This window comes from Anoplopoma fimbria, chromosome 10 (assembly GCF_027596085.1).
Source record: "Anoplopoma fimbria isolate UVic2021 breed Golden Eagle Sablefish chromosome 10, Afim_UVic_2022, whole genome shotgun sequence".
NCBI classification, from domain to species: Eukaryota; Metazoa; Chordata; class Actinopteri; order Perciformes; family Anoplopomatidae; genus Anoplopoma; species Anoplopoma fimbria.
In genome coordinates, this window is record NC_072458.1 from 7,697,398 (window position 1) to 7,711,481 (window position 14,084).

Sequence of the window (14,084 nt, forward strand, 5' to 3'; positions counted from 1 at the left end):
AGTTCTCGATGGATATTGATTCAATAGTATTAAGAAGGGTTTCTATTATTAAGTTCACTCGATTTACGGTTCTATTATTTTCTATGGCTGTAGTTTAGACTGGATAAACTTCAGTTTAGTGTACTTGTTAAACTGGCAACTGAGAAGCTCCACTTCCTCTCAGAGATGCATTTATAAAAAGTATATGTATATAAATGTCTTTACAGCTAATAATAGTTTTCTCTGTGTTACCTCATGAATACGTCTGCTGTTGTGTTTTTAATATTAGATGGAATTCTGTCCAGGTCCATTACGTTGTGGTCTACCATGTAAAGTTGCTTGGGTAACTGCTGACACAGTACTCCTTTAGTGAATCAATAATTCAGAAACTGTCGAAACTTTCAAATGCTCGGTGGTTCCTGGAGACGCTGTTGCACACACGGCGAGAGTCCACAGGTAAGAATGTCTAAAAGAAGATGGGTGGAATTCAAAATCTGCCAGACTATAAGCTGCTCGGCTCCCGTCAGCCGAAGACACAGAGCATCCTCTCCTGCTGCTGCTGGTATGTTTTAAATGTTTCTAAGAAGCAGGAGATACTTTTGCATGTCGGTAACTCCGGTAGGTTTGCTATAAGAAAGTCATATTTAATATAGACCTTACTGAAACAGAAGGTGACACTTTGGCGTACAAGAGTTTACTTTAATGTAATCTTTGTTTGAGTACTAACATTGTGTTCTGTGCATTTGGAGGTTTTTAAGAACCTGGAGTTGAGTTTACATTCTACAAAAAAACATTTTTTAGACCCAAGATAACTTATCTGTTTTTAGGGGGAATAAAGGTTAAGTAGTATCTAATATGAAATACTAGTATCTCTCCAAAAACGTTATTTGGTAATACAAAGTTGTGTTACCTCTGCAGGGCGAGGTTATAGCAGGGAATTTGTATTATTATTGATTTATTTGTAGGCTATAGGTTTTTGCTTTATTTTTTGACAAAACAAACTACAAAAAAATATACACTAATCAAAAAAGGAGACTTAAATAGTCAAAAATGAATTCAGCGTCTGTAAAATTTCCTGCCTACAGCTCCAATGTGTTAAGCAATTCATATAGAAGAATGAATGAAGTGAACTGAAATTACAATTCAGTCTGTAATTTATAATCTGAACATATCTGCAGATGCCATTCTATAACCAGTTCTAATGATATATAAGCTCCTTGTTGACTAATAATACAATTCACTTAGAGTCTGTCTGTAAATTAAATATTGGATATTGTGTCCTGTATCGCCTCCAAGCTGATGCCAGTATCCTGTTACATGCTGTCCCATTAAGGGAGGCTCAAATGTTTCCTTTTCAAAGTATACGCCACTGTTGTTTGAAATGTGCTCAGAATAGCCCGAAAACTGACGTGCTATAAAATGTAAGCTGATGGCTGAAGTGTTTACTAGAAAAAAACACAGCCTTGAAATGAAAATATCTAGTGTTAGAAAAGAAACATCTCAACTGGGACAGCTCTGGCAACCTCTCCTCCCGTTACCATAGAAACTGAGCTGCCTTTTTAAGCAGGATTCAGACTGCATAAAAACAGTGAAATTTTGCCATTATGAAAATTAAGAGATGTGTTGATGATACCATTAACGATTATTAACACAAGTACTGTACATTAAGACAAAAAAAAGACAAATCTTAATTTTCTTTATTTCATCTATTCAGATTTTCTTCCAAACCTTGTAGATCAAAATATGAGAAAAGACAAAGTTATTATAACAGAATAATAGAGCCATGTTGTTTGTTAAAGACGTTTTAGGCAGCCAACAGTTGTTTATCATTATGCTCAGTGTAACAGTGTATGATGTAACTAAGTGCATCCATTTAACTAATGCACCCCAATTTTATGCTGAATTGTTATATCAAACTACTAGATAGTATAAGAAGTCTTTAAAATGACCGCCTTAACTACATTAAAATGCTGCTTACACGTTGATCATCAATAATAGTAACCCAGTAATTTTTGTTATAAATATAACACTCTCAATATTACAATTTTTGACAATGAATACATTTACTTTAGATACTTGAAGTACATTTAGTTGCTGATACGTATTAATGCGATACTGTGATACTCTTCCTTGTAATAAAACAATTTCGTACCCTGGTATTGCGACTTTTATTGAATTAAATATCTAATGACCTCCTCGACCACTGCTTGAAACTGTAGCGCTGGATGGTGAACGTTTTCATCAGAAGTAATTACGACTTTTCTGACAGCACGTGAAGGCAACACTAGTGGAATGCCAGGGGGCGTGGCTGTGAAGCTACCTACGCGACGTCATCATAGTTGGGTCCCATGTTTACGTGGAAAACATGGCGGCGGACTACCAACAGGGAGACTACACTTAGTAAATGCGACTGACAGCGAGGTGGAAGCCGGGCGAGAGACATATTAAACCGTTAGTTTTTTCGATTTTTCTCGCTGATATTTCGCATGAAGCAGTCTCCCTCTTGTTTCAGCCACAGGGACCGCGGTGATGGAAGACGAGGAGAGGCAAAAGAAGCTGGAGGCCGGCAAAGCAAAGGTAGGATTCTGTTTTTTTGGGGGGGTTTAGCATTACTCATTAACACTGCGATCATTGCCGTAAAGTAGTAAATCGACAACTTATTTCCTCGCGGCTGGGTCTGTCAGCTGTTTTTGCCCCCCCTCCTCCTCCTCCTCTTCTTCTTCTTCTTCTTCTTCTTCTTCTTCTTCTGCCCCCCCTCTCAGCTGTCAGTCCCAGCAAACACGCGCCCTGCTCTGACAGCCGGGAGGGTTGTCTCGCCGGGAGGTGTGTTAGCATAGCTACTGCTAGCCACCGACTCCTTTGTCACGCTCCATATAAAAACAGTGTTTTAATTTACTTTTCTGAGTGTGCACATTGTGCTAACTTAATCACCCGCAAGTCACGCGGGACATCGTTAGCAAAGGCTTGTAAAAGATGCCTGAGGAGAGGCGGACAGGCTGGTGTAACAGGATTTACAAGACATAACCCCACTAGCTAGAGCAAACACTGCCCCACATGCCAAACTTGTGCTTTATCAATCAGCAGCATCAACATTTAGGTCAGGAGGACAACCCCCATCCCATCCAGTGACCGATGTAAAACACTATTGCTACAACAGGATCACTCTATCCTCAGTGTAGCCTGGTAAACCTGAGTTGATGTCCATGTCTTCTTTCATTTATTTTGTCACAGAAATTAATGTTTTATGTTGAAAATTGCAATTAAATGAATGGTGCACTGCTCTGTCTGAGCTATGCTTACTCACCCTTTGTATCTATGTCTGGTGAGGTACTGCATGACCTTGCAGCAGCTCTGCTAATGATATTTGTTTACCCAAACATCTTGGTTATAAGATCTTAACGACATCTGATGTGCCAACCTCCACTTATGGCATGCAATAGATAATGTTATGTATGATAATAACACCCTAAAGACATGTAGCTAATTGGATCAAGCAAAATGTGCAAAAGACGGAAGAATTCAATACAAACATTTGGTCAGTGTAACAATGTTGTGATCGTAGGATTAATCTTGATCGTCTCATCATGGTACAAAATCACAAATAGTTATTTCTCACTATAATTGACAAATCACTCACTATATAACTGTTCATCCCTCTTCATTTTGCAGTTCTTGTCCAGCTTTGATTCCCTATAAACCCATACATTTGCAAAGAGTTGGATATTGAGGATAAGACTGATTTCTGTCAGGCGGACATGAAAAGGTCCACCTATTAGATGCAGAGTAACATCTAATAGGTTGTGTTTGGTGTCTCTTTTGGTCACTCCTGGTTTCATGTTGGAGCTTGTGCTCTGGCTTTAAGGTTAGGCACAGTGGGAGAGAGCATGAAAACCCCCATTGCCTTGGTTATTGGCTTTGGCATTTTGGTTTATAAAAGGCCCCTCTCTACTGCAGGAGGGTTTGCTTTTTATGTTGTTGTTTTTCACACAGTACTATGTCACCATGCCCTCACACACAGGGGAAAGACTTCACAAGATATTTCACAGAATAACACATTTATAATGGTTAGCAGGAATATCCGGGGCATTATTACTTGTTCTAATAGCCTCACAAAGTCAGAATGGATCTTGTAAGCTCGGATTGAGTCCAAGCTGATATTTGTCAGAATCAATCAGAGAGCTATGGGAAGATGATGACTTGACAAATGGCCTCTCTAAACTTCCCAACAGAGAGAAAATATTCAAACTAGCTGTTTTGGTAATAAAATGACTAATTACATTATCAGGATTAGCTGCTGTGATTTTCCATGTTGAAAATCAGACCAGTGACAGCGTAATGCGTTTACTGGAATCAGGTAAAGGGAAGAGTTCATATTGATGTCTGAGTGAGAGGAGAACTGTCGATCATCTATTGTGCATTCGGCTTGGAATGACGTCCGTCCCGTGCAAGTGCCTACTGAGTCACACCAGACAATGAAGTGTTAATAGTAGGCTGGTGTTGCCAAGCCTTTGTTCCAAGCCATTAGCTGCAGACGTAATGTTGCTTTCACTTTTCTCCGTGGCAAAATGGACCATATTGGCAAGTGCACTACCAGCATAATGGAGCTACTCGAGCGCGACTCCTTCAGCTCCGTTCTCCGGTTATACGGAACATAAGGCTTTGAGTGGGACATTTGTGAGACACTGCAGTGATGAGCTCAAGATGGTGGAACAATTTTGTGTTCGGTCAAAGAAACTAACAGGCTCGGATATTCCACCTGCGGGGGACTTGAACATTATGTCTCTGTTACCTCCATTCTACCAGTCTCTTCGCTCTCTCAGGTCCACACTGTGTAAACCCAGACTCTGCAGATGCTTGCACAAAGCTTAAGGCATGTTATGGTGGCACACATAGGAAGAAATTGTGTAAATTGCCTGTGTAGTTCAGTGCAGTTACATTTTATCAACTGAAATATCAAAGAGAGATGTTTTATTTTAACAGTAAATGTTGAGATTTTGGCTTCTTTAATTGTCAGATGATGGTCTCCATAAAATGAAATGAGCTTTTAATGATCTTCCCTTGTAATGTTTTTTTTATTTATTATTTTATCTGTAGATCAGTTCTGCCCATATTCTGGCACACACAGTATATTGAACTGCACTCATTTTTTAATAAAAACTTTTTTTATTTTTAAATAAAAACAGGAATAACCTGCCAGCTCATTTGCTGTTCCAGCATTTCCAGAATAATACAGAGTGGCTCAGGGGCAGGGCACTGCAGTGTTTTTTAATTTTGCCCAAGGGAGTCACGCATCATTCAGGGAGGACGGCATGCTTATTTGTTCCTCTACTTCAATGGTGTGTCTATTAAAAGTGTGTTTGTAACTTCACGTTTCTGCCTTCATGATTGATTGACAGGTTCATTTGTCTTCTTGCAAAGCGTGGTATCATTCTGCAGAAAGAGGCATCAGGGCAGTGAATATCTGATGCACAATGCCATTTGTAATTATGCACTTGTTGACTGAATTCTGTTTTTGTGCGAATTGTGATGCTAAAAAGATTCCTTACTGTCAGTGTGTCAAAACCAAATTACAATATATTATTGCTTAAACAAACTTTTCATAGTAGGACATATATATCCTGCCTAAATTGGAGAAACCAAACTATGTATAACACAGCACATTTTAACACTGCATCCACAGGAAATTTTCTTCAGGTTCAAATAGCCTAAAGGTCGGCCTCACTGACCGCATTGAAGGTTTAAAGGACAGCAAAGGTACAAGTTGATCTACTTCGTTTAGGCCTGAATGCGTAATCCTTCAGGTGACTAATCATGTATGTCGCCCTGCACAGCTCTGTATGATGAATACACTTTGATCACCCCGGCCTGTTCATCTTGTTAATTGGCTTTATTGACACTGGAGAGTTCACGGTTTTGCTCCAGTCTTTATAACCCCTATATATGAGATATATACATATATAACATTTAGTGCTTTTTGAACCTCAGCATGTCATGCTGTGTGACTTGAGATTGGATTGCCAAGTGATAAATTGAAGGTGATAGTCTAACAGCTGTCCAGTTTTAATTAGCTGCAACCTGAAGGATGATTAAACCTAACTTACTGTGCAGGTCTAGAGCCTTTTCTCATGACTCAGGGGAGTCCTTGACCCTCTTTTGATATTTACCAAAATAGCATAGTTTTTCACTGGAGGTAACAGTCGGAATCTTGCAGGAAAGTATAAAAGTAATCTGATGCTGAAATTGCACACCACAGTTGATAACTAATGTATAAATACAACACGACAAAGGAGGCTAGTTGTGATTCACTTTCTTTATGAGAGAAAAAGGGTTTTCCGTTTGCCCAAAAAAGCTCCACACCAGAATGTTTTTTTTGCGTTTTCTGCTGTCTTTCTGTTGGATTTATTTGGTGTTTTACAGTGTTAATGCAAAAGTGATTTGCACCAAAAAATCTGGAATGTCACAAGTGTCTATCAGATTAATTTGACCTTGAACAAGCTACAGCAACAACCCCATGATTTTATGAGTTGGTGTGTAGGAACTTAAGAAAGTCCAGTCAGCACATTACATTTGGGAGGGGGACATACAACAATCGTCCTTTAGGCTAGATTGAAACCCAGGATGTTGCACGGCCATGCCCTCCAACGGCCAAGAATCATGCTAAAGTCAAACTACTGAATATTTACCTTTTTCAACTCAGTATTTCTCTTGTGGCTCATTGGAATAGCAGCCATCTTCAAAGACATTTTCCTTTTGATTGCTGCCTTGTTTTTTTCCTGAGGTTGGGAGGAAGACTGTGGCGGTTGTCATTAGAGGATGATGCTGCATGAGCCCCTCATTCTCAGTAGAGGTTATAAGGGTACTCGACTCTGATTTGGCTTGGATTTGTTGAATGCAAAGGCACGTAGTTCCGGGGAAAAATAGGTATTGCTCGGGAGAAGCAGATTTATGGACCTGCTGAGAATCCGAATAAACCCCCGTAATGACTCTCTACTTGTCACTCAGAACAGTCTCAGCAGTGGTAAGAGACTACAGGACAGGAGTCATTTACAGGTCTGTGAGATTTATATATATGCACATATATAAATTAAAGACAATTCCCGCTTCTGCATGTGTTTGGAGCCTCTTGAATGTTTCACAGACCATTCTGCACTCAGTGGGCATTGAACCAGGCGGGGCAGGGTGCCTTCAGTTGCTGTGTTTTTACGGCGTTTTGCTCTTGTTTATTGCTAACTGGAATGTGTGTGTAAAGCAGATGATTTTTGCCCTGTAGTTGCTGTGTGTTGACTCACACAATGTTGCTGACAGTCTCATTGACACATGACATTGGAGGCCATTTCACTGCACTACTGCATATCAGTGTTGCTTCAGTATTTTTAGCTGCTTGTCTGACAGGCATCAAACACACTTCAGAAAAACATGTGGTTACTTATTTAATGACACAAATTTAAACAGTATTTTTCATTAGTATATAAGGCATTACATTTAGTACTTTATCAGTGTTTTGAACAGACTTGTGCATTCAGTATGCTTTTTTTCCTGAGGCACAAAAGTCAGTGATCTTCAGAAAAATCACTGACTTTTCATACGTCATCATTTCACAAATGCAAGTGAAGCATTAGGTATTGGTCAGCTGTGTTCCTCTCCTATCATCATGCATCACATGAGGCAGTCAGATGTTTGTGTTTATTTCTATTAAAACTATTTTGGATAAAGTTTATTTATTCTGATTTCGACATTGCTAGGACAATAAACAGTAGTGACTGCTAGTTAAAGCCTGAAGATCAAGATAGGTAGACGTGAAGTGGATGAAATATTCTTAATGGTATTGTAATTTATTATCATGATATTGATATAGTACATTCAGTTCTATTAAATCAACTGATAAACAGTTCATGGATTAAATACCCAGAAAGTAATGTTTGTTTTGGGCTAAATCATCAAATTAAATTCCTGGCTAGTTAAACAAATCTTTTCACAGATCAATCCTGATTGATTCCAACTCACAATAGTTATTACATCCAGACTTATTAGAGGAATAGCCACCCCAGTATAAACAATACAGCAAAAATATCTATTAGTACAAAAATCCACATCCTGTCATCTCAACACTACTGAAATGTGTTGTCTGTGTAATGTCCTCAAACTGAAATGTATCCTGCTGAAACAGAGTTTTGTTTAAATATAAATAAAAGGACATGCATGAACACACCTCTGCGCTCATTCTGACTGTCAATAAATTCATTTTTTTTCTAGCTCCCCGCCTCACAGTAACACCAGATTGTTATTGCAATGTTGTTCATCTCACCAGCTAAAAGACAACGAATTCAGGTGCTGTTGATGCTGTTATTCCGCCACTAGTAGACATAGATTATTTAAATAAAAGAGCCTGAGTAAAAAATATGCCTGTGTGAATGTTTTCAGACAGCAGATGGTGATACACCTACGTAGTCTCTTTCCCCAGATGGTGGTACAGCTACAGTACACAGTATCCAGTACTCCATATGTTCTGCCAATGCTCGGCTGTGCCCGGCCAAATAGGGCAGCTTGGTATGATAAGCAGCTCAACCAAAGCCTGGGTTTCCCGAGACTGCTCCAAAACTGTCGTAATCACCAGATTCTCCATCCTGTATGACATCCATTCATATCTCACTCCTGGTGTTTGATGGAGAAAGCTCTTGTGGAAGTGCAGATAGAGGGGTATATTTAGATGAGGGCTGGGGTGTGTGTGTGTGTGTGGGGGGGGGGGGGGGGGGGGGTACAGATCAGAAGCCCTTTGCTTTTTAAGCTGTGTGTTGTAGGTGGGGCACGTGACCACAACGCCCACTCTCAGCTCTGTAGTGTCGGCCTTGAACCTTTTGTACAGTTTCACCAAACCTGTCTAGAAGTGCTTAATTGTATGCTGACTTTGCTGCTACAGCAGTGTGGTTTGCCAGAAAGTGCATACAGTCTGTGCTGCACCGCCTAGTTAGTGAGGGAAAAGTAGAACTGCAGCAGGTAATTGATTAGTTGATCTATTTTTCACTAATTGATTATTTTGTTTGTTGTTTTTTTCTAGCATCAATGCCAAACTCCAGCTTCACAATATATAACACAGAACTGTTGGTTGAATAAAAAAAGGAATTCAAAATCGATGGCCGTATGCTTTGGGGAATCTGAAAATTTTGGGGGGAATTTTTCACTATTTTCTGTCATCTTATTCGAGGAAATAATTGCTGTAATAACCAACACTGAAAATATTCGTTTTGCATCACTTAAGCAAAGGATTTAAGGTAAATTTACATTAGTTGATTGTACTTACAGTGGGGGAAATAATTATTTGATCCCTTGCCGATTTTGTAAGTTTGCCCACTGACAAAGAAATGAACGATCTATAATTGTTATGGTAGGTTTATTTTAACAGTGAGAGACAGAATATAAAAAAAATAATCCAGAAAATCACATTATATAAAAGTTATAAATTGATTTGCATTTGATCGAGTGAAATAAGTATTTGAGCCCCTACCAACCAGCAAGAATTCTGGCTCCCACAGACCGGTTAGATTAGTCCTTTCACTTTAAGAAAGTACTCTGAATCTCAACTCGTTACCTGTATGAAAGACATCTGTCTCAATTCATTACCTGTATAAAAGACACCTGTCCACAGAATCAATCAATCAGATTCCAACTTCTCCACCATGGGCAAGACCAAAGAGCTGTCTAAGGATGTCAGGGAAAAGATTGTGGACCTGCACAAGGCTGGAATGGGCTACAAGACCATCGGAAAGCAGCTTGGTGAGAAGGAGACCACTGTTGGTGCAATTATTCGGAAATGGAAGAAACACAAAATGACCATCAATCGCCCTCGGTCTGGGGCTCCACGCAAGATCTGGCCTCGTGGGGTATCGATGATCATGAGAAAGGTTAGGGATCAGCCCAGAACTACATGGGAGGAACTTGTTAATGATCTCAAGACAGCTGGGACCACAGTCACCAAGAAAACCATTGGTAACACACTACGCCGTAATGGATTAAAATCCTGCAGCGCCCGCAAGGTCCCCCTGCTCAAGAAGGCACATGTACAGGCCCGTCTGAAGTCTGCCAATGAACACCTGAATGATTCAGAGAAGGCTTGGGAGAAGGTAATGTGGTCAGATGAGACCAAAATCGAGCTATTTGGCATCAACTCAACTCGCCGTGTTTGGAGGAAGAGAAATGCTGATTATAACCCCAAGAACACCATCCCCACCGTCAAGCATGGAGGTGGAAACATTATGCTTTGGGGGTGTTTCTCTGCTAAGGGGACAGGACGACTTCACCGCATGGAGGGGAGGATGGACGGGGCCATGTACCGTGAAATCTTGGGCGACAACCTCCTTCCCTCAGCCAGGACACTGAAAATGGGTTGTGGATGGGTCTTCCAGCACGACAATGACCCAAAACATACGGCCAAGGCAACAAAGGAGTGGCTCATGAAGAAGCACATTAAGGTCATGGAGTGGCCTAGCCAGTCTCCGGACCTTAATCCCATAGAAAATCTGTGGAGGGAGCTGAAGCTTAGAGTTGCCAAGCGACAGCCTCGAAACCTTCAGGATTTGGAGAAGATCTGCTAAGAGGAGTGGACCAAAATCCCTCCTGAGATGTGCGCAAACCTGGTGACCAACTACAAGAAGCGTCTGACCTCTGTGCTTGCCAACAACGGTTTCTCCACCAAGTACTGAGTCATGTTTTGTTAGGGGATCAAATACTTATTTCACTCGATCAAATGCAAATCAATTTATAACTTTTATATAATGTGATTTTCTGGATTATTTTTTTTATATTCTGTCTCTCACTGTTAAAATAAACCTACCATAACAATTGTAGATTGTTCATTTCTTTGTCAGTGGGCAAACTTACAAAATCGGCAAGGGATCAAATAATTATTTCCCCCACTGTATAAGGGGCCTGTTTAGTTTTCAGGAAGCCTAATTATAGTTACTGTTTACATTTACTGTTACTTACCAGTGAGCAATAGCGTGAATTCTTTAGGCCTACAAAGATATTAAATTAATTCAATTCCTTCCTCGCAAAACAATTTGAAAGGAAGATTTTCATTGAACAATTTAAACAGGATCCATTTTTAACTTGCTAGCACGTTGCTGGTTTTCATGGCAAAGTATCTCACCTGTAAATCAGTGGAATTTATTGAAACTAATGGCAGGAATGTGTATAATATAGTATAGTTTTAAGTTGATATATAAGTTGATAGTGGTGAATCCAATATTGGGATAAACTTGAATTCCTTTGTGCATTTAAGGTTATGACTTCTGTCACCAGGTCCATGGACATTTCCAGGACAGCTGAGCAGGCATTAGCCCGGTATCCTTGGTAACAGCCTGTCTATATCTAAGGCAATCCGTGCAACACCTGTGCTCTGACACCTGCAGCCCCTGCTGTCTGACCTGCTCAGCTGACTCTGCCGTCTATTTCTTGTCCCCGGTTGCTCACACACATAATAAATACAATAGTAGTTACTGACCAGGCGTTGTAATTAGTGTCATCATTGGTGATGATTAGTGTGAAGCACTCCTGTTGCTTTTGTTCACGGTATAAAATAAGTTTGTATGTGTGAAAAAAAGAGATGGGGAATTAGTGTGCGTAACGGAGAATTAGTAGTTGGAAATTACTTTACTTCTTCCAGAAGTTTGTTTTTTTGTTTATCAAAATGTAAATACTTGCGTCATAACATGATAATGAATGTTACTAACACTGAATATAAAACTGAATATCTATCTTTAGGCTTCGGCCTGTTAGTCAGAGGAAACTCTCGCATCCTGTTCTGCTCTGTTGTTATGTTTTGTTCAATTCATGAAAACGATCGAATCAGGCCAAGCAGCATGATACTGTTGTGAAGATTAGAGAAGAATGAAGTCCAATCCCAATTATGAAACTTTAAAGTAGGACAAGCAGTCCAGCCTGTAACATCGGTATGAAGTGGAGATTGGTTCTTGTTGTTTCTATCATGAATCCGAGAATATAAAAAATTGAAACACCAAAATGTTTGGATGCAAAGTAAAGCAAAGAATCCCATAGGATGATGACGAAACGAGATCAGTGTTATCACTGTTCAGACAAGATCGTTGACATAGTTAAGAAATGCAATCCTTTTAGTCAGGATTAGCACCTGGCAGAGCAAGAAGCATGTGTCTCGTCATATGGACAGCGGGCGGGAGGACTCCCCGGGCGAGCGGAAGACGCCTTTCTGGGACAAACAATGTTTCGCTTGAGTTTCACCAAACTGTTCAGACACAGAGTGGGTTCATATGTTTATTTTTTTCTTTGTTAGAATTGTAAACTCTTTGCTAGGCAGACTAATGAAGTTGTGAATAAGCTGTAAGCAGGTGGTTCTTGCTCTAAATTCTTAGCATTAAGGTCCGATAAACAAAGATCTGAATGGAAGCAACGACCAGAGATGTAGACTAGAATAACTAGTAATTAAGAGGATGATTAAAACTTTTTTTTTTTTTCAATTTCTAAGTACCACCATTGAATCAGAAAGTTTGATTTATTTCTTTAACATTGCCTTTTCCTCTCTTTCGTCTCCAGTTGGCTGAGTATCGGCAGCGAAAAGCTCACGCAGACTCCCAGAAGAAACAGAAAAAGAAGAAGAAAAAGAACCTGGGAGAGGACTCGGAGGGCGATTCACAGAGAAGGGTGGAGGTCGAGCCAGATCAGTCTGTGGGGAGAGAGGTCTCAGGTGGAGGACAAGATGGATCACAAGACGAAAACAAAGACCCACCTACCACAGCGTTTACCTTCGCCAGGACACTGCGGAGTGGAGAGACTGTCAAGCACGACCAGACCTACACCATAGAGGTAGACGTTCCTACTTAGTAGTTCTAAGTAGATCTCCGTCCATTTATTCTACTTAATGCATAAGAAAGACTCTGAAAGACTGACTGTACAAGTTAGTAAAAGTCGATCAGACTCATTTTATTGGACAATTGTTGGGCTGCAGTTAATAACTATATTCATTATCAACTGATCTGTGCATTATTAGTCTAGTGACTACATTAACAATGACCGATTAATAACTTTATAGACGCCCGGAATAATGCCAATCAAATTTTCCTGTAGCCCGAGTTGATACATTCTTTATTTTTTTGTTCATCCAGTAGTCAAAAAACAGAAGATATTCAGTTTACTATCAAAGAAGGTTAAGAAAACCAGCAAATGTTCACATTTCAGAAACAGAAACCAGTGAATTTGTTTTGGTGTTGTTGCTCAAAAAATTGCTTAAACGATTATTATCAAAATAGTTGTCAAAGAATCTGCTGCTGATTGACTAATCAATTAATTGACTTTTATAATGAAATCTAAATTTATTTTAACAGCATAGCATTTGAAGTGAGCCGTTGTAAGCTTGACTGATTAGTAGTAATTAGTTTTGTGTGTTCAATTTAGAGCAGATTGTCGTTGATTTACTGACAAAATTTTATCGGACATATTTAAAGCCTTTTAAGATTTACGCATTACACAGAAAAGTGTTTATTTCTTCTGTCTCTGTTGTTGCAGATTTAATTAATACACAGTCTTTTAACTTTAGGCATTTTGTGGCTTTAGTTTTTTTTAATCTTTATCAAAAGAGGTATAATTGTTGCCGTTGTAGATTTGTGTGAAAATGAGCATTGTTCCCAACAGAGTACTGTTTCTTTTGTCTCCTGGAGCTTAATAAGCCTGCTGTAGCTGTCATGACAACAGAGAGCCGTGATGTAGGAGTTTCAACAGGAAAGAATAAATACATAAAATATGTGTTACGTTATTTCCTTCAACTAAACAAATAACAAATGTGGAATTTCAAATTACTACACTTTAAAGAAGTGTCTACAATGTTTGTCTGCAAGCATACACTTCAACATGTATATGAAGAAAAACATTTCCCAGAGTTGATCATTACTTTGGTTTTAAAGGAGTCTTTCTTTCAAAGAAAAACCTAAATTCCTTATAATTGGTACTGAATTAGAGTTTTTACCACAGTTTTCTTTGGAAATTAACAGCCAATGACGGATCCTCACAATATTACCCAAATGCAGATTCCCAACTTCTTAAAGAGACTAAATTAATCTTAGAATTTGTCTCCTCACATT

At 39.3% G+C, this 14,084-nt stretch overlaps 1 protein-coding gene across 4 annotated transcripts in view; it reads left to right on the forward strand.

The window, feature by feature from the left end:
• Positions 1-2,335: 2,335 nt before the first annotated feature.
• akap9 (A kinase (PRKA) anchor protein 9) overlaps positions 2,336-14,084 on the forward strand; it is a 62,383-nt gene continuing 50,634 nt past the window's right edge. For all 4 annotated transcript variants that reach the window (XM_054605683.1, XM_054605684.1, XM_054605685.1 and 1 more), the window contains exons 1-2: positions 2,336-2,556; positions 12,544-12,813. In XM_054605683.1, the coding sequence (XP_054461658.1) occupies positions 2,509-2,556; positions 12,544-12,813 (318 nt within the window). In that variant the 5' untranslated portion in view covers positions 2,336-2,508. The remainder of the gene's footprint in view (positions 2,557-12,543; positions 12,814-14,084) is intronic.